Source organism: Toxorhynchites rutilus, chromosome 3, assembly GCF_029784135.1.
Source record: "Toxorhynchites rutilus septentrionalis strain SRP chromosome 3, ASM2978413v1, whole genome shotgun sequence".
NCBI classification, from domain to species: domain Eukaryota; kingdom Metazoa; phylum Arthropoda; class Insecta; order Diptera; family Culicidae; genus Toxorhynchites; species Toxorhynchites rutilus.
In genome coordinates, this window is record NC_073746.1 from 105718283 (window position 1) to 105736605 (window position 18323).

The window sequence follows — 18323 nt, forward strand, 5'->3', positions numbered from 1 at the left end:
CTAGCTGATAATTGAGTTGAGCGGAACTACTTTTCGATATTGTTTCTCCACAGAAAAAGGTTGAATTTACCCAGACAGGTGAGTGACGTTCTTGAAAATTAATTCAATTTATGTTCTTTAATCAACATTGATACATGTTGGACAGCCAAATAATGATCCATGCTCATCTGATGCGGGAGAAAGTGAAGACATTACTTCAATAATGAGGAATCTGGGTAATTCGAGACACTAAAACGAGCCTAGTTGAGCTCTAATTCCACCGCTATATTGTCGGATTTGGTCAAGGGCAACTTCATAAACTATTTTCCGACGATTGTGATCGGTGGTTCGATCAATTGGATGTTTTCGAAATCGTCAAAACGAAGGTTCCGTTTCCACTGACGCTGCGCTTCAACTCAATTTTGAAAAGGGGCATAGAACTGGCTCTTTGATGTAGTCTATCGTAGCTGTTTGTAGTAACCATTCTGTATTTGTAGCCGAGAATTAAACTCAAGTGGAGGCGATCTGGCGTAGTGGTAACATCCATGCCTCTCACGCTAAAGGTCACGAGTTCAATTCTCACACCCGACATTCTTCCAAAAATGGAAGTAAAAGTGACGATGAAATGAGTTGAAAGTCACTATAATACAGATAAAAAAAAAAAAATCAAACTCAATCGATGCAGGATCAGATGTTGGACGCTGCAATGGCCATGCCTCGAGTTAATGTGCATTGTAATGTGGTTTATACCGCATTTAGATAGTTCAACAAATGACTAAAATTGAATACAATAGTTCAAAAATTACTGTTATACTGGCTGGGTTTACATTTGTTTACTAATGTTATCGCCTAATATGTACGAATAAAGTGCGCTGCACATACAACGTCCCGTCACTGTGAAGTCAACGTGAAAGAATGAAATGTCAAATATTCTCCCATGGAAATCGTATGGTAACATTCACATACATCATCACCGGAAATTGTGACGTCGGCAGAATAAGTCCAAGAGAATATTTGACGGGACGATGACGGTGATGTTGTATGTGTAGCGCACTTAATTCATATCGCAAAAATCAACTAATCATTGGTAATATTTACCCAAAAATCGTCATATATACCAATTTTTCCTAAGAGTGTATAGTTCATTGGTCGAAAATACGGAATAATTAAAAAACCAAATGGTATCACTGGTAGTCCGCTAAACTGTCATCTCAAACAAAAACAAATGGACCATATAACTGGTGAGTAAGGAAACTGTTATCGCTTTTTCTTTCATTAATTATTTCATTTTCTTTCAGACTATGATGTGAAAACATCTGGCTTTTCTATAGCCATCAATAGAAACTAGCCGGAAGATGATTTCCCCCATTACCAGTCGCCAAACAACAAGAACAACAGTGCAGATTTTTACCGTTGTCACAGGAGCCAACAACATCTGCAATTCCAATCAGCAGTATCCTCCAAACCCATGCCGGGGACAGCAACAACAGCGGCAACAGCAGAATCGAATCCTCGGGCACAAATGTGTATCAAGGAAATAAAAACTATCAACACAGGAGGTATTTATCAACGAGCTCAGCTAGACTCGAATCGTCAATCCGGAAACCCCGGATTTAAAATATAATGATCCGGTAATACGTATTTTTTCGAGTAATAAAATGACTAAAATTGATTATGTATTTTCCTTTTAATATTTCATTTCATTTTTAAACAAACCAATACAAACAAGCAGCAAGCAGTGCTGGAAGCAGCGCTGCAAGCAGGTCGACGCCTTGCACATGTTGGCGAAAAAGTGGCGTCAAGTTGTTCGATGAATGCATATGAAAGGTCGATAACTCGATTGCAAGGTGGCAGCATTTGAGGTCGATTGTTGACATTTCATCGACCTGATCTTGGCAGGCAAAACGGAATGTGGGGAGTTATTAATGAAACAGAATGTAGATGAAGAGAATCGATCAAAGAAGATAGACCCTTTTGACATGTTGATCTAGATATTTTCAAAGCAACAAAAATGGAATTTTTGTCTTGAAAGTGTATGGGGTGCTTAACTGTTATACAGTTATTGTGCTTATTCTTTTCTACCGTCAAAATACACCGATTTAAATACTCCACTCCTTTCATTACTGTGAACAGAACACGATCAGTGTTATTTCTTTTACAAAAGACCGTGTTGAGCAATTCGTAGTAATGTAAGTATGAAAATAAATACTTTTTTAATATTTTTTCGCTTTTTGAGTATTATTTCACTGCACATATCAATATTCTATCCTCCGCTTATTCCTGCAGTGTGAATTGCGTGCATTTTTTTGTGAATCCATTACCCTGAAATGGCTCAAAGCAAGTTAAACGATTTGGCCGGAAAGTTTGGTAAAGGTGGACCACCGGGGTTGACTACCGGTTTGAAGGTACTGGCTGCTGTTGGAGCCGCTGTCTATGGCATTAGCAATTCAATGTACACAGGTACGTAGCAGCAGCAAATACGGGAAAATTACCATCGAGAATGCACTGAAACATAACCTATAAGAGGCTGATGAAATCTTTGATTAGCTCACATGCAGATTACACAATCTTCTAAACAGTTTTAATGGTGAAAATTCGCAAAATAGATACATGGTTGTATATGGCTAATAAAAATTATATTTTTATGAACTGTTTATTTAAATATGTCTATTAAAACATGATGATGTTACAGACCAGATGTTACATAACACAAGATGATGCCGGTCTTTCATACAGTGGAACATGTTCATGTTTTCAACTCAAACTATTGAAAACATTACATCAATCGATTCATATCTATTTTTTCTTCCAGTTGATGGTGGTCACCGAGCAATAATCTTCAACCGGGTTGGAGGAATTGGGGATGATATCTATAGCGAAGGGCTACACTTTCGCATTCCATGGTTCCAGTATCCAATCATATACGACATTCGCTCGAGGCCAAGAAAGATTTCGTCTCCGACTGGCTCTAAAGATTTGCAGATGGTAAACATCTCTCTGCGAGTGCTCTCCCGTCCGGATGCCCAACGTTTACCCGTTATGTACCGCAATTTGGGCTTGGATTACGACGAAAAAGTTCTGCCCTCGATTTGTAATGAAGTGTTAAAAAGTGTGGTGGCAAAGTTTAACGCATCGCAGCTGATCACTCAACGTCAGCAGGTTTCGTTGCTCATCCGCAGAGAATTGGTAGAGCGCGCAAAGGATTTCAACATCATCCTGGACGATGTTTCACTGACGGAACTCAGTTTCGGCAAGGAATACACGGCGGCCGTCGAAAGTAAACAGGTCGCCCAGCAGGAAGCCCAACGGGCGGCATTCTACGTGGAACGGGCAACACAGGAGCGACAACAGAAAATTGTTCAGGCCGAGGGAGAAGCAGAGGCAGCAAAAATGTTGGGTTTGGCTGTCAGTCAAAATCCTGGATACCTCAAGCTCAGGAAGATTCGCGCTGCGCAAAATATTGCCCGAACGGTGAGTTCTTGTTTGGATGTTTTGAATGATAAGTCTATGATATAATGCTTGCTTATTGCACTTTTCCAGATCGCAAATTCCCAGAACCGCGTGTACCTCTCGGCAAACAGCCTGATGTTGAACATTTCGGACGCTGAGTTCGACGATATGTCCAAGAAAGTGTCAAGTAAGAAATAAGACTTGATTTCTCAGTCATTTTTCCTATTAGTAAGCACCACATTTTGGATGCTGGTTCGAAAATAAGGTTCAAAATGTGCTTTTTGTTAAACCTTCTGAACAAGCCTGAAGACATTTCAAACATTGCATTTTCTCGAATAAAAAGTATAATTGGAACGGATAGTTTCCTGAACAGAAATTCTAATTGGCACAAAGCTTAAAACTGACGAACGTGTTGCAATCAGAATGATGTTCGTTAGTTCTGTTACAAATGGCTCGCTTGAAATTTATTCACTTGATTTTATTTGAATGGAAATCGGAAATTTATTGAAAATATCTGTCGACGGGAAACAGATAGCATAAAATGTGCATTTTTCATTTTGATTTGTTTGTTGAGCATACATTTGGATAAAATAATACACTGTATACAACCGCTGGTACGATAGTTGTAGGTTAATAAAACAGTTTAGAAATACTTTTTCTTCTTCTTGTTTTTAATGCAAAATTTCTGGCGTATCAGCAATGATGACTAATTTTGGCGAGCTTGAGTAACCAATGGGTAGGTAATTTCAGTGTAATTGTAACTCTAACACATTGAGCTGAGTTGGTTGTATAGGGCCCTATTCCAGAAAACGAGACGAGTAGACGAGTGCTCGTCTCGTTTGTTTTCATATTCCAGAAGCCGAGCTCGACTAAAAACAAACGAGTAGCTCGTCTGGCTCGACGACCGTTTGGCCGCGCTCGTCGTCGAATCGTCTAGTTTGTTTGATGTGTTTGTTCACCTTGTTGATTGAAAGCATCGGTATTCTCGGTATATGCTAGAGGAAAAATATCAATGGAACCAAAAGATATATGGAACTTATTCCTTTTTGTTATGTTTTTTTTTAATATTTTGGCACTGAGAAAAGAGTATCGATTGATCAACTTTTTAAACAGTTTGTTGTTTTTCTCAAAACAAAAACATGTCTTCTCATTCGACATCACTGATCATACCGAGAAAAACTGACTGAAGTCTCTCCAGTCTACCAAATAAAACAATTCTATGAAACTCGTGTACCGAGACGAGACGAGACGAATTGCTCATCTCGTTTTCTGGAATAGGGCCCATAATCATATAAGGCTCATCAAGTGTTCAATTTTTTATTTTGAGATGTGGGACTACGTCCAACCGGAATATATAGGGAGTAAAATGAAAACCCTAAACACATAACATGCAGAAAAAAATGAAAGATTCCGAATGCTTATAACTCGAACGTTTCTCAATAGACCGGAAAGATGTTTGCATCAATTGATAGGAAATATTTCTACACATCTATCACAATGAATAAAATGTTATTTTTCATGAGATAAACAATAAAACAACAGTAAAATATTAAGCGTTACCTAAACGTCCTACCTGCAACGTGTTGATTGGTCAGATTTACGGTTTCCTCAACACAGGCTTTTAAAATCAATGTACCTGGGGTAATTTGCTTTGCAAATATATGAAAGTAGGGGGTGCTGTTGTTCCCACTGAAATGTGTTCCCTAACAGAGCCATCAAAACCAAGGTGCCTGAAGAAATTGGCATTGCAAATACTTTACTTACATTAGCTGTGTAAGTGAAGAATTCAATTTAATTCGAAAAGTGTTTCATTCAATCAATAATCTAATCAATACAAACAAATGATTGCTAGGCCAATGGTAGTCCCACGTTAACCTTGCGGTTATATCATAGATATAACCCACCCATTTGTTTTATAAAACGTTTTGTCGACATGAATCATGTTTTCATTAATCCTCCATCCGACTCTAGACGCGTGGACGTAGTTATTCTATAACATAAAGATGGTCAATAGTTTTTTTGAGGATTTGGTGAACTAACAACATTTTTTGTTAACTAACTTAATAGCAAATTAAATTAACCTTATCAACCAGCTTTCATTTGGTTCCTTTCCATGTGGGAATATTTTTGTTTGTATGAAAAATTACTCCTTTGTCTTTGAAGACGAATAATTCAATAAACAATGATCGCATCGCAAACCGAAAATTGGTTTGGAAAACCCAAATAAATCCAGTACAAGTTGTTGCTTTGACGAAAATATTTTTTTTGCATCAATTTAAAAAAAGTGCCAAAACATGGTTTTAGAAGGCTTTCTGTAATTTTACTAATATTACAGTATGTTGTAATGTTAGTAGGAAAATTCTTAACCTAGTATATCCTCAAAACACCTGTGAATCTTTCATATAGATATGTCGATGGTTTTTTTAGCTGATCGATCGAAATTTGTAGTAACTTGAAGAAGCACGTCAACGCATATTGTACCAGAAGCTCAAAATGCTATGCGTACTCTCAGAATGAACGATTCGTTTTGATGCTTTTGTAGGTACGATAATTGCAAGGAGTGATTACACTCACACGTATACATACGCATTCCCACATATACATACACTCCTGTCCCACTCAAAGGGATATTTTTCATTCAAATAAAAATATTTCTGTATTAAACAATTCTGCATAAACGTTATAGAGACCAAACGAAAGCTGGTTGATTAGGTTAAATGGATTTGCTATTGACTTAGTTGGCCAAAAATTGTATTAGTCACACAAAATTATTGAAAAAAAAAATTATTTCTTCCCGATATTTTTGTTCACTGCCTCTATAGTGCCAATGAAAATGGCCATCTAGAATTTTAAAACGTAATTTGCAAAATATCAACTAACGCGGATTTTATTTACAAGTGTCGCACAGCCGTCAAAGATTGTGTTTTTTGAAAACCGAAAAATCACCCAAAAGTTGGGAGTAGATGGAATCGGCGTTTTTTTGATTTTTTTTATGTCAAATGTCTTCAAATTGCATGAACGTGGAGTTTTACTGTTATCTCAAGAAAAACTGCCAAAAATCGGTAAAATGACCGAATGATCAGAGTTCCAGACAGTCGATTCTGACAAAAAAAAACTTTTTCGAGATGATAGTAGATCTCAACGTTTCATGCAATTTGAAGACATTGGGCATTAATTTTTTTTTTCAAAAACGTCGGAATTACGGACTCACGATCAGACGGAATAATCATCAATAGTTTCACTCGACTCACAGAGTGCAAATGCAATTCGGATTCCAAAAAGGAAAGTCTACTGTGAATGCTATCCGTCAAATAAAATTAAATTAAATGATGTCCGATTGAGCTAAAATTTTGCACAGATCATTTTATTGGGCCAATAAAAAAAATGTACATGGTCGACTCTTTAATTTTTGCTTTTATTCCGTACCTTCATTGCTACTCAGGCAGTCCTAGAAGGTCGATTTTCGGTGACACCAGATCTCCACGTTTTATGCATTTTTAAGTCATTTGGCAAAGAAAAAAAAATCGATTTTTCAAATCTTCTTTACCCAACCCTTGCTGTACGTTCTCTTCACTAATGATCTCTGTTCGAAGCCTAAATTTGCGAAATTATTATATGCTGACTATCTAAAATTCTACCGAACAGTGTTACAACGATTCTAGACTGCTACGCGCTTCAAATTGATATCGTCTTGCTATTGGTATTTGCACAGCCACGGAACACACACAGCCACAGACGGAAACTAATATCAACAAATGCTATGCGATCTTATCCAGTCGTACCCTTACGGTGGTGGTGGTTTTTGACGTAGAACTACGTCTTTCATTACCCCCTAAAGCCCAAGTTTTTTATTTATCTAAAAAAACCTCCACTTTTATTTCGAATTTCCGACTTTCAACATAAAATACTCCTAGGAGAAAGCTGCCAGCATAAAAACAATGTGAATGTGTGATAGATAAAAATATTCTAAAGATGTTCTAGTGGAGGTGAACATCGAAAATAATGTCTGAATCATTTGAAAAGAGAATCCGCGAAGCCCGTCTAAAGGCGGGCTTGGGCTGTAGAGGGTTAAGGGTGCCAAATCAGAAAACAGGTCACGTTTTTATGAAATAAAGTTAACGTTAATAACAGTTTTGGCGGCAAACGGATTTCGGCGATTTACATACCAAACGAATCGGAAGCTCCTTAAGATCTGTTTGAAACAGCTGCACAATGCTTTGACAATACGCAATACGCTTTTAATCCCTTTTGTTTATTTTAGGCTCATTAGCATTTTAGCTGTAACAGAGCCGAATTTTAATCGTGTACATGTCACTTGTTTATCATATCTATAATTAGCACATTACACAGTTGCCATTTTTTCGGCGTTAGAGTAATCCCTTCTATACAATTGCATATGGTACAGATTTACACAGTAGCCATTTAGGCATAAGCGTTTTGCTTCTGTTCTTCCATTATCCAATTAGACCGGACAGCGGAGATAGTTGATTGATCATTGTTGAGTTATTAATAGAACAGCAGCCCGATGTGTCTTGCAGAGCACAGCAGTTGTATGGATGAATCGATCTTATTTCGACCGTGGATCGATCTCCATCGCTGATGATTGTTGCATGGACGTAGTTATTCTGTAACAACACAAAGATGGTCAATGTGACAATACGCTTGGCATCTGGATGCTGAATGCCGTTTAATGAACCCATTGATTCATTTACAAGCCGGTATCCCGTTTTTGAATGAATTGGAACGAGATGATTTTCTCACTTAATGTACTACACTTAACAGTAATCTCTTTGTGTTCACGGGGAATCTAGCTTTTGTTTTGGCAGCCATTCAACTATTCGTCCTCCTGTGGAATCGGGAACGGTTGCTTTTCCAGGACGTGGTCTGGAATACTTTCCCAAGGCCTTCTCGTGCAGTGTTGAATACGGAATTCCGTGTAATTTGAGCGCCTTTCGAAAGGGAAATCCGGTTCTCGCCATTCTCACAGCGTCTGCTATTTCTGACCTATCCTATCGCATGCGTTTCTAACCGGCATTTGATTTACTCATCGCAAGATTGCAAATGAAACCTGTTGAGTAGAATAAGAAACAAGTAGATATATTGCTGTCCTTGTTCCAGCCATGTTTATTTTGGAGGTATTTTTTTTTATTCTTTATTTTTGAGACTTTCAGCCTCCTGGACTGGTTCGTCTCAGAATTTTGGTGGTAATCGATCGAATTTGCAATGAAAAGATATGGAAAAGCTATAAAATCAATGCAGCGTACCTGTATCGTTCAGTTTTTATTGCTTTCCGGAGATTTTCAATCGTTTACATTTTGTAAATTGATATCTACTGGGGACAATGCTCTTAGCCACTTTGCTAAGGAAATAACAAAAATGGCGAATGACAAATTAGCCCTCCAAGATTATTCCAACCGGATAAATGTTCCAAAAACCAATTCGTTTTCGTTAACAGAAGAAATGTGACAAATAACTTATGGGTTAGTAAAATAAGCAACTTCGTAGCCAAAAGGATACGCGTCCGCTTCTAGAACGAAAAATGCTGATTTCTGTCCTTTGATTTTCTAGTTAGCTATTTGAGGACATGAGACAAATGAACTTTGTAGTTCTAAGCCTCTATAACCCCAATAAAAAATAATTAGTAAAAGAATATCGTACCGATACGAAAGTTTCAAATGGTTATGTGGTGATGGTACATGAATTGAGAATCCACCATAATTATAGAGAGTTTTCCATTATAAGGTAAATCAAAACACAATTGTTATTGTCCTATACAACCCAAAGATCGCGATTTGTTAATTTTTGTTGTTGTTGTGATTGCTTCAGTTAACCAACAGTGTAAGCTAACATCCCTTTCTTTTCTTTGTATTTCATCAAAAGACAAATAGAACAACATCATCGTCTACACTGCCTGCTGAGGATAATCCATTCGTCGCCGGTGACAATAGTTCCGTGCTAATAGCTTCCGTGTTGGGATTCCTCGAAAACTAACAATAATCAATACAAAGTCGAGAATACCATGCGTTTAGTAGTAGTGTTTAAAATATATGTTAGAATAAATATCAAAAATGTCTTCGGCGCTTGTCTGGATCAATACAAATGAAAGAAGAATTTAATTGTTCAAAATCGTTCTATTGGCGTCGTCCATTGAGAAAGTCTTTTACACCTTTTTTTTTGCACATCGTTTTTCGTTTCTAAATCACATTTTTGTTCGCTTTTTGTTTGATCCAGACGAAGGTCAGACCGGATTCTTCCGATCGTCGCAAAATCCGAAAATTTCGTCACGTCACGAAAGCAGCGGCGAGAAGTACGATCACACTTTGATTAAAGTGATTGCCGAGGAAACAGCGGAGAGGATCAGCAGTGGCAGCAGCAGCCGATAGGAGTGTTCTATATTGAACTTTTATGTTGCATTTCTTTCATTTATGAATTTAAGTTTTATATTTCTCCTAAAATGGGATGTATCATCTGTTACGACTCAGAAATATCAAATAATATAATAGTCGGCGCAACTACAATCATCTGTTTCGCTGGTTGGATATGAAAAAAATGACATTCAAAAACAATGTTCTCTGTTTCCTTGTTGGCCGAAAGAAATCCATGTAGGGGAGATGAGGGAAAAACCGACTTCCCTGATTTTTTCAGTTAGAAGCAATTTTTTGAAAATTTTCCGATATCCCCTACCATATATACCAACGTTGAATCGGGCATGTCAACAAAAAAGCTTGGCAGAGCTCATGGTATTCCTTCGTTCAACGTTCAACGGCACATTTCACGTCGATGTTCACCTAAGTTGGGATCTTAACACATTGCGGGCCGCTCACGAGTTTTCTCGTATTTCGTGTTCCGTCTATTACGGATGGATCACGAAATGAACCGTGTTTTCTAAACTTGATGGCTAAATTCTTGGTCTGCCAAGAATCTAACAAGGCCTACCGATGGCTCGCCTTCGTCTCATCCACGCCGAAGGAAACGATCTCATTCGTGGAATCCGAACAAATGAAGCGTACAAGTTTGCCCCAAAACGTGCGGTCCTTAATATGTTAGAGTGTCCACATAGTATATATATAACCTCTTAACAATTTGGAATTATTGTAACAAGTTTTCATTCTTTTATTCAAAGGTGTCGGTCTCACCCGCACTCCCATTTATTTCACCTGAAAACATAAATTTTTTGTATTCCATCAAAATTTGAGTTCTGCTCAAAAACTGATCAGCAGATACTGTAGAATGGTTCATAAACAGTTGAAGAGAGGTTCTGTAAAGATTGGAAGTCGAAGACGCATGGTAGATCTTGGGAATCTGTGGAAATCCTTAGGGTGTCGGTTTTACCCTGATTTCCCCTATGTTGATGTTTGTAAAAGAAACTCAAACGGTTTGAAGATGGGTGAACTATCCGCTTGAAGCTGGTACGGTTCGTTTTTGTCAACTTTTTAAATTTGAGCCGCGTTATGCCTGATTTCTGAGTCTTTACCCACGAAATATGAACTCGAAAGATCCTGGGCTTAAAGTCAACCGAGTTGTGAATTTCTTTCCCCGGAAAATCAAACAATGTTCTGTGAATCAATAATCGGTATATTTTATTCGTCTGCTTTTGTGATTGTAATATTTTTCTAGTTTGAATATCTTACACAAATATTGTTTCGCAATTTAAAAAATCAACTGCTCGTGAAACTCCCGGTGGAATGTAATTGCAATTAATAATTCCTGTTTGTTTTGTGTACTCTGTTGTCTTGTCTCTCGCACTGTTCTAGTCTATTGTTGGTTTTTTTCTTGTGGCAGACATCGATTGTAAAATAGCTCTTGATGAATTACTTCAAGTTATCGGAAAACGAACTCTCTTCCACAATAAACCGAAAAGTTGTAGGCATCAGTTCTTTTATTTTGAATCCTTGAATGTTGTTATCTGGCAGTGTATCGGTTCATTTTGCATAATTATGCTTGATATATTGAGATCGATGATTATTCGTCTACTTATGCTAACGTTCATGAGCGCTGTGTCGTTAGTTACGCATCGCTTGTAAGCAAACTTGCTTGTCTATTTGTATATTTCAATAAGCTACATATCTTCCCCCGTCTTTCAATAAATTTGTTCTTCTTAAGTTGTTTTCGATGTTTATCAAGCTGAATTGATGATGGCTATGGTTTATTGAAAAAGTCTTACACGCAGAATCATATTGTTTTATCTTGTAATGCACTAGTTTTGCTTCTCAATTGTTTCGCAATAGCTTAATACTGTTTGGACCACGAAGTGATATTTTTATGAATATATTAATGAAATCGTGAAAGCAGATGAACGTTGTTTTGCAAGCGAGAAATCGTACGCTAAATAGCGATGGTGGTTTGTACAATAATTGGCAAAATAATGTGCTCACTCAATTTTGTTTTCAATTCTTTCTTTTTCTGCTAAAAATAAAAAGTAAACACATCGTAACAGTAACAGTTTTTTTACTTATAGAAAAAAACAGTGACAAAAAAAAGTGTCCACTGTGAAAGTCGATATATTTTCGATGAGTGTCCACCGTGAGACCCCTCGATTGCTTGTGTGTTGAATATTGTGAAGTTTAGAAACAACAGGCTCGGCTCTGGAGCATTTGTACACATGTTTGCACTTGGTGAAGTCGAGAAAAATAGAGAACGCAATTATTTCAAAGGTGATTCTTTTGTGCGTCCGAACATTGATCGTTCGACATGTCGAGAATGACGAGTCGCACCGGGCGGTTGCCAAGAAGTACGACATCAACAAGACAGCGGTCAGAAAAAAAATTAAGAAGCTGAAGACGTTCGGATCGGTTGTGGATCGCCCAATCAGAGCAAGAATATCCTAAAACAGATGCCGAACAATAGACAAGAAGATCATCCGAGAAGTGAAGAAAAATCCGAAAGTAACCATCCGGCAGATCCAGCCGAAGCACACGACCAAGGTACCAAAGTCATTCTTCCGGTCGTGTCGTATCAAATCCCTTGAATGGCCCCCACAAAGCCTAGATCTTAACCCTATTGAAAACCTGTGGGACATCTCCGACGCTAGGGTCGACAAAACCGGTGTCAACAATAAAAACAATGATTTTGAAGCCCTGGAAAGCTCGTGGAAAGTGCTCGACTAGGATTGGGCGGTCTTTGGAAAAAGATCGGTCTTAATGGATCGATTTTCGAAACGGCGTAGGGATCGATTCACTGATTCAATCGGTACCAAAGAATCGATCTTTCAAAAATCGAATGCCTTTTTTCCAATTTATTTACTTGTTTAATACAAGTGTTGTCTTTTCTTTAAACATGAAATATTTCACATCTTTTCAAACATCAAAGGCATTTCATTTTGATTCTCAGAATGAAGGTCACAAAAAAAAAACTTGAAAGTCCAGAAAAATGTAGTTTCCAGGACATTCACCTTGAATCGTCATTATTATTCTTAGAAATTCAACAAATGATATTCATCCAGAATTCCGCTGACAAGAATCCCGTTGATTCCGACCGTGTCATACGTCTGGCATTTAGTCGAAATATTGGTAGTAGTTTCAGTTCTAGAAAAGAACGCTTCAGCTGGACCTGATTTCACTCACAATTTTCAATGTCAGCCTAGTGAATGTGATGGTGCAAATATAACCTGTGACCACTTGTTTTGTAATAACCAAACCTACAAAACTGTTTCTCCTAAGTTTACGATCACCAATTTGACAACCTTGAAAGAGATCCATTTTTTATAAAGTTTGTCAAGTAGTTCTTAAAGAGATTAAAACCAATGTTCACTGAAAAACAAATTTACAACAATTTTTTTGCGATCAAAAAAAATCGAAAAGGAAAAATCTATTTCCTGCGATTTTTTGCAGTAGAAAGAATCAATCCGAAAAATCCGAAATCGGAGAGGAGAAAATCGATCTTCTAAATATTGATCACTATCCCTAACTTGACATCCTCGAAAGTCATCCAAATGTTGAAAACAATATTATAAAATTTGTCAGGGAGTGAAATTAAAATCGATGTAAACTGAAAAAAAACTCTAAGATCGAAAAAATCGAAGGAAAAAGATCGATCTTCACGATTTTTTGGGTACAATGAATCGATCCAAAAAATCGGAAATCGGAATGGAAAAGATCGATTTTCTGAAAATCGATCCAAGATCGCCCAATCCTATACTCGACCCACAACACCTGAAAAACCTTGCGGAGAGCATGCCCAAGCACTTACAGGAGGTTTGGGGGCTAAAGAAGGCCATATGAATTATTGATATGTTCTCGTTTGCCTTCAGTTAGCTTATTAGAACTCTTTTGACGTAGGACTACGTCTAACCGGAAGATATAGGGGGTGAAATGGAAATCTAGGCACTGAACAAGTAGGAAAAAATGCAAGATTTGGAACGCTTATAACTCGAGCATTTCTCAATAGATCGCAAAGGTTTTTACATCAATTGATAGGAAATATATCTACGCATCTATCATAATGAATAACATTTCATTTTTCTTGAGATAAATAATTGAATAATTGTGGAATATCAAGCATTGTCCAAATACACTATGTGCCCATTTTTGATTGGTCCATTTTGTGCTCCTCAAATCGTACCGATCAAAACGGGCAACCAGAGCAGCAGCGAAATAGAATGAAGCACGATTGGAAAGGAAAAAGAAAAAAATGAGGGAAACATTGGTCGCAGTCTCACACATGCGTAATTCTCGAGCCAGCCAGTCAGCTTAAAAATCCCCTCTCCGCTGCCGTAACGATCATTCTCATCCGAACCGTACACCACATCGTTTCGCATCACCTCACATCAACAAACCAACACAAGCAGCCATGGTTGGATATGGCAAAGGAGGAAAAGAGAAGGGAAAGGCAAAATCTCGCTCGAACCGTGGTGGTCTGCAATTTCCCGTAGGTGTATCCGCCAATTGCACCGGAAAAGGTAGCTAGGTCGAGCGCGTTAGTACCTGTGTACCAGTCCACCTAGCCGGCGTTATATAGTTTCGGCCGCCGGAGTGATCGAGTTAGCTGGCAAAGCTGCTCGCGACGATAAGAAAACCTGCGTTCGGAACATAACACATTCGGTTCGGCGGACATCAAGACAACAGGCAGTTGCAGCGAATGGCGAGTGGCAAACGCAATCGCAAAACGGCATCAGGTAGCAGAAGAAAAAAGTTTGTTCTTTATACAAACTGCTTTGGTGGCAAATCCAGAACAAGGCGGCATCGAAGGCGTTCGAAATGGTTTTTTTCAAAACCACGAGTACTAAGTTTTCTAAATTGGAACCATTCCATAAAACAAGGCGCTTTTCAGGGCCATTAAACCTTCCAAAAAAGAGTTTAGGAAATAAAGTTCAATGCTTTCTAAAACATTATCCAAAATAATAATAAAACACAAATTGATGTTTTCATAATTTGTTTGCCAGGATTTGATGAGTATGTGAATTTGGCAGTTGTTCTGAGCTTATTGATAGTTGGGGACTTTCCTGATTATTCAATTTTCACCAATTCTTAAATTGTTTCCAGATTGAAAGTAGAGTAATCTACAATTAGTTCGACATTTAGCTAATTGGACGGACATGTAATGTGACTTATTTAGTTGGACATTTTTGTAAACATAGAGATCCAAATTATGATCCCACATTGAAAGTCGACACTGTACCACTGTCATCGCAAATGTTCAATTACAGGTTAAAATTACCTCCAATCCGACACTGAGTAGTGGTAATGCGACGTGTCATTGAATGTAATATACTGTAAAATATGTCACAAGCTGGATGGGAAGAAATTTTCCAACTGTGAAAGCTGTGGCGAGTGACAACAAATCGCTAAACAGGAAGGTTTAGTCGAATAAGATGGGGATATCGAGTGATAACAAAAACACAACACCAAAGGTTCTTTTCAGAACCATTAACATATTCATAAAGAGTAAACAGTAAACTAATCCATTTTTCAGGTAGATAGGTAGGTATTCACGTAGGTGAAGAAAATAAAACAATATATTTAAAATATATATTTAACAAAAGCTGTCCCCTTTGCATAGTCCTACGTCACTCCGGTTATGTCCCCGACATTACCCACCCGTCTTTTTCTGATTTGGGCACTTTTTTGGTACAATTTTTTTGGGGAATACAAATTGTTTTTTTCTATAAGAAAACTTTTCTTCTTCTCGGTGAATGAAATTAAAAAAGAGCATAATGAATTAGATTTTAGAAAAGATTAGGGTAAATGATGTTTGTCCACTTTTTTTAATGCTCTAGTTAAGCGCACCTGTGTCGAGTCAGGTATTCAAATGTTTCAAAACATATAAATAAAATTGCCTTTTTCATAATTCACAGTAGTTTTATAAAATATTTCTACGAATTCGCATGTTTGAAATGTTTATAAAATCCACCTTCTATTAGTGTCAATGCGCCCCTCGTTTGAGCTTACTTTTAATCAATCACCAAATGATTATTTGGTGCGTATTCAGACCTTTTCTGGATTATAACACTTACAAATACTGTAAACAACATGCTTGCACATCATTTGTATCAGGTTTATATATCTGAATCAAGTAATTAATGCATCTCGATCACCTCAATTCTGATCATGGTTTGTTCGATGCGTTGATGTTGGTTTGTTCACATGATTACTATGGCAGCCGCTTGGCGCGCTGCAGTTTGTTTGTTTTGTTGTCCTTCACACGAAGCAGAAATAAAGTTTCTCTGTTTTGAGTGCAGTTCATTTTTAAAATTCCCAAGAAAATGCAATTTTCTGAAAAAAACGTCTAAATTATGAATGGATCAAAATGGTGACAGTAAACTCAAGCAATGAGAAATTCAACATCTACTTGAAAATACGATTTTTTCATTCAAAGATGGTGATTTCTAAAAACGGACAATCCATGATCATTATTTGTCTTTGAAGAAAATCGTTCAAAAACATAAAAAACTGAGTTATATATGTGATATAACCGCAAGGAAGACGTAGGAGTACAACTGGCTCTGTGATCATTTGTTTGAAATTGCATCTGAATCAATTCTCAATGAATGAATAATTATTTCTAAAGATTGCTGAAAGTTTTCCTTGCGTGAGTGTGTGAGTGAACGATCGATATTAACATGAAATTCAACTATTTCGAACTCGTTTGTGGTTCAGAAAAAACCGTTAGGTTTGCGTGGTTTTGCAAAAGCAAGTAATGAAGTTTGATACATAATTCAATTTTTTTTTCTCGTGAGAATAATACACGAGAGTTTTTATGACCACTCCACGCGGAAACTTGGACACGATTGCATCACTGAAATCGAATACACAAAACTTCCTTCGCTCGACCGCTATTACAAACAAACATTCCTTCAAGACCATTCCAGGCGAAAGCAAAGCAGAAACTTCCTTTGCTCTACCGCGTTTACATGTGAACATTCTCTCATCACCATGCATGCGAAAGCAAAACAGAAACCGATGCTTTTGGATACGATTGCATCACGGGAACCGAATGCGCTTGGTGAAGTGCATTTGCAAGCGAGTAAAAGAAATCACAGCCTGCATGTATTCGCGATTACGGTTTCTCCAGGTGCCTTGATTTTGCGTCCGTGTTCGGGAACACATTCCGATTCCAATAACCTGATTTCTTGAACCAATAAGTGACAATCATATTACTCTTTGGCATTTTATTTTTCGAATGAGACCATTCCATTCACCCGGGAAAGAGTTATTAACGTTCAAAACCTTGCACTTCAGCGTCACTCACTCGTTTTCGAAACTTCGAACTTACATCTTGGTACAGAAATGAAAGACGTAGTCCTACGTCAAAATTTGTTTTTGCCTGAACGCCTTATGGTATTATTAGCAACTAGAGATTTTATATGATTTCCATGAAGAAAAATCCATTTGCATGTACTAGTTGCGTGAAAACACCCTACACTACGATGTGTTTATTTTTATTTTAATAAAAAAAATTAAAGAAATGAAAAAAAAATTAAGGACACATTGTTTTACCAATCACTGTCTAGAAATCTAAAGTGATGTGTTATTTAGTATTGAGAAATATTTGTAGAAAATCCATGAGAAAAAAAAAAGATTGGGTATAGCATTGAGTATCACAGATTGTAATGAGATTATTCAGCATTCCACTGCCGATAAACGCATAGCAGATCCATTTTGGCGGAAAATAGTGTACGAAAGCTAGTATCTCGAATGGAATAATTATGCGTTCATGGGTAGTGAACTAAGGTAAGATCAACGATAATGGGAAACAAGTGCTTTATTTTCTAAATTGATTATCATGTTTTGCAACTACTAAAAGTGTTATTCATATTCTATTCAAACTTAATTTGACAATCTACAAGGTGATAACGATTTTTTGAAATTATAATGTTAATGCGAAAACGTATACCATGAAACCTTTGCGTAACAGTGTCGTTTCAATTGAAAATTTGAATCCCTATTTCGAACGATAATGATGATTGGATTGCGATAGCACTACACGGCGGCATTGGCGACAATGAGTTTGCTACTTAATTTTTGACTAGCTAGCAAATTGAACCTCCGAACTATTTAACTAGACCTATTCAATATTTCTTTCACAATATACTTCGGTAATATGCTTACACCTGTGACCCATTACCGGCTACAGTCATTGTTGTGCTGCTGTTCGGAGCATTGCTGCTCCCAACCGGATCACTCGAACTTGCTATCACAGGTCATATGCTGGTTTGGAGAAGTCCGCGTTCTAGATTGAAGCACTCTAGCACTGAGGCACCAATTGAACTACGTCGTGTAAGCATCGACGTGACGATTGTCCACTTGTTGAGCTTGGGTTCGTAGCGTTCGACAGAGTTTAGGGAGGAAGATCCATCATTGCCCCCCAGGGCGTACAGATAACCATCTGCTTCTACAACTTCGTGCGTGGATCTGCAAAAAGAAATATATGAAGAACTGATCGTAAATCGTTAAGTC

At 37.5% G+C, this 18323-nt stretch overlaps 2 protein-coding genes and 1 long non-coding RNA gene across 9 annotated transcripts in view; 2 read left to right on the forward strand and 1 right to left on the reverse strand.

Moving 5' to 3' along the window:
- The first annotated feature begins 948 nt into the window (after positions 1–948).
- LOC129778475 (uncharacterized) lies at positions 949–1670 on the forward strand. Its single transcript, XR_008743445.1, has 2 exons — positions 949–1220; positions 1278–1670. It is a non-coding gene; the product is annotated as an uncharacterized LOC129778475 (long non-coding RNA).
- A 340-nt stretch (positions 1671–2010) lies between these two features.
- Positions 2011–9995, forward strand: LOC129778217 (prohibitin-2). Of its 3 annotated transcripts, XM_055784964.1 has the most exons (6): positions 2011–2168; positions 2266–2439; positions 2792–3450; positions 3520–3616; positions 4127–4165; positions 9310–9540. In XM_055784964.1, the coding sequence occupies exons 2-5, from the start codon at positions 2307–2309 to the stop codon at positions 4156–4158; spliced, it is 921 nt and encodes a 306-aa protein (XP_055640939.1). In that variant the 5' UTR covers positions 2011–2168; positions 2266–2306; the 3' UTR covers positions 4159–4165; positions 9310–9540. The 3 variants fall into 3 exon arrangements, with proteins under 3 accessions (XP_055640939.1, XP_055640938.1, XP_055640940.1); XM_055784963.1 differs by lacking the exons at positions 4127–4165; positions 9310–9540 and adding an exon at positions 9661–9995; XM_055784965.1 differs by lacking the exon at positions 4127–4165.
- Positions 9996–10999: 1004 nt separating this feature from the next.
- The window catches only part of LOC129777732 (kelch-like protein 17), an 85602-nt gene continuing 78278 nt past the window's right edge, over positions 11000–18323 (reverse strand). For all 5 annotated transcript variants that reach the window (XM_055784188.1, XM_055784186.1, XM_055784187.1 and 2 more), the window contains exon 10: positions 11000–18278. In XM_055784188.1, the coding sequence (XP_055640163.1) occupies positions 18068–18278 (211 nt within the window). In that variant the 3' untranslated portion in view covers positions 11000–18067. The remainder of the gene's footprint in view (positions 18279–18323) is intronic.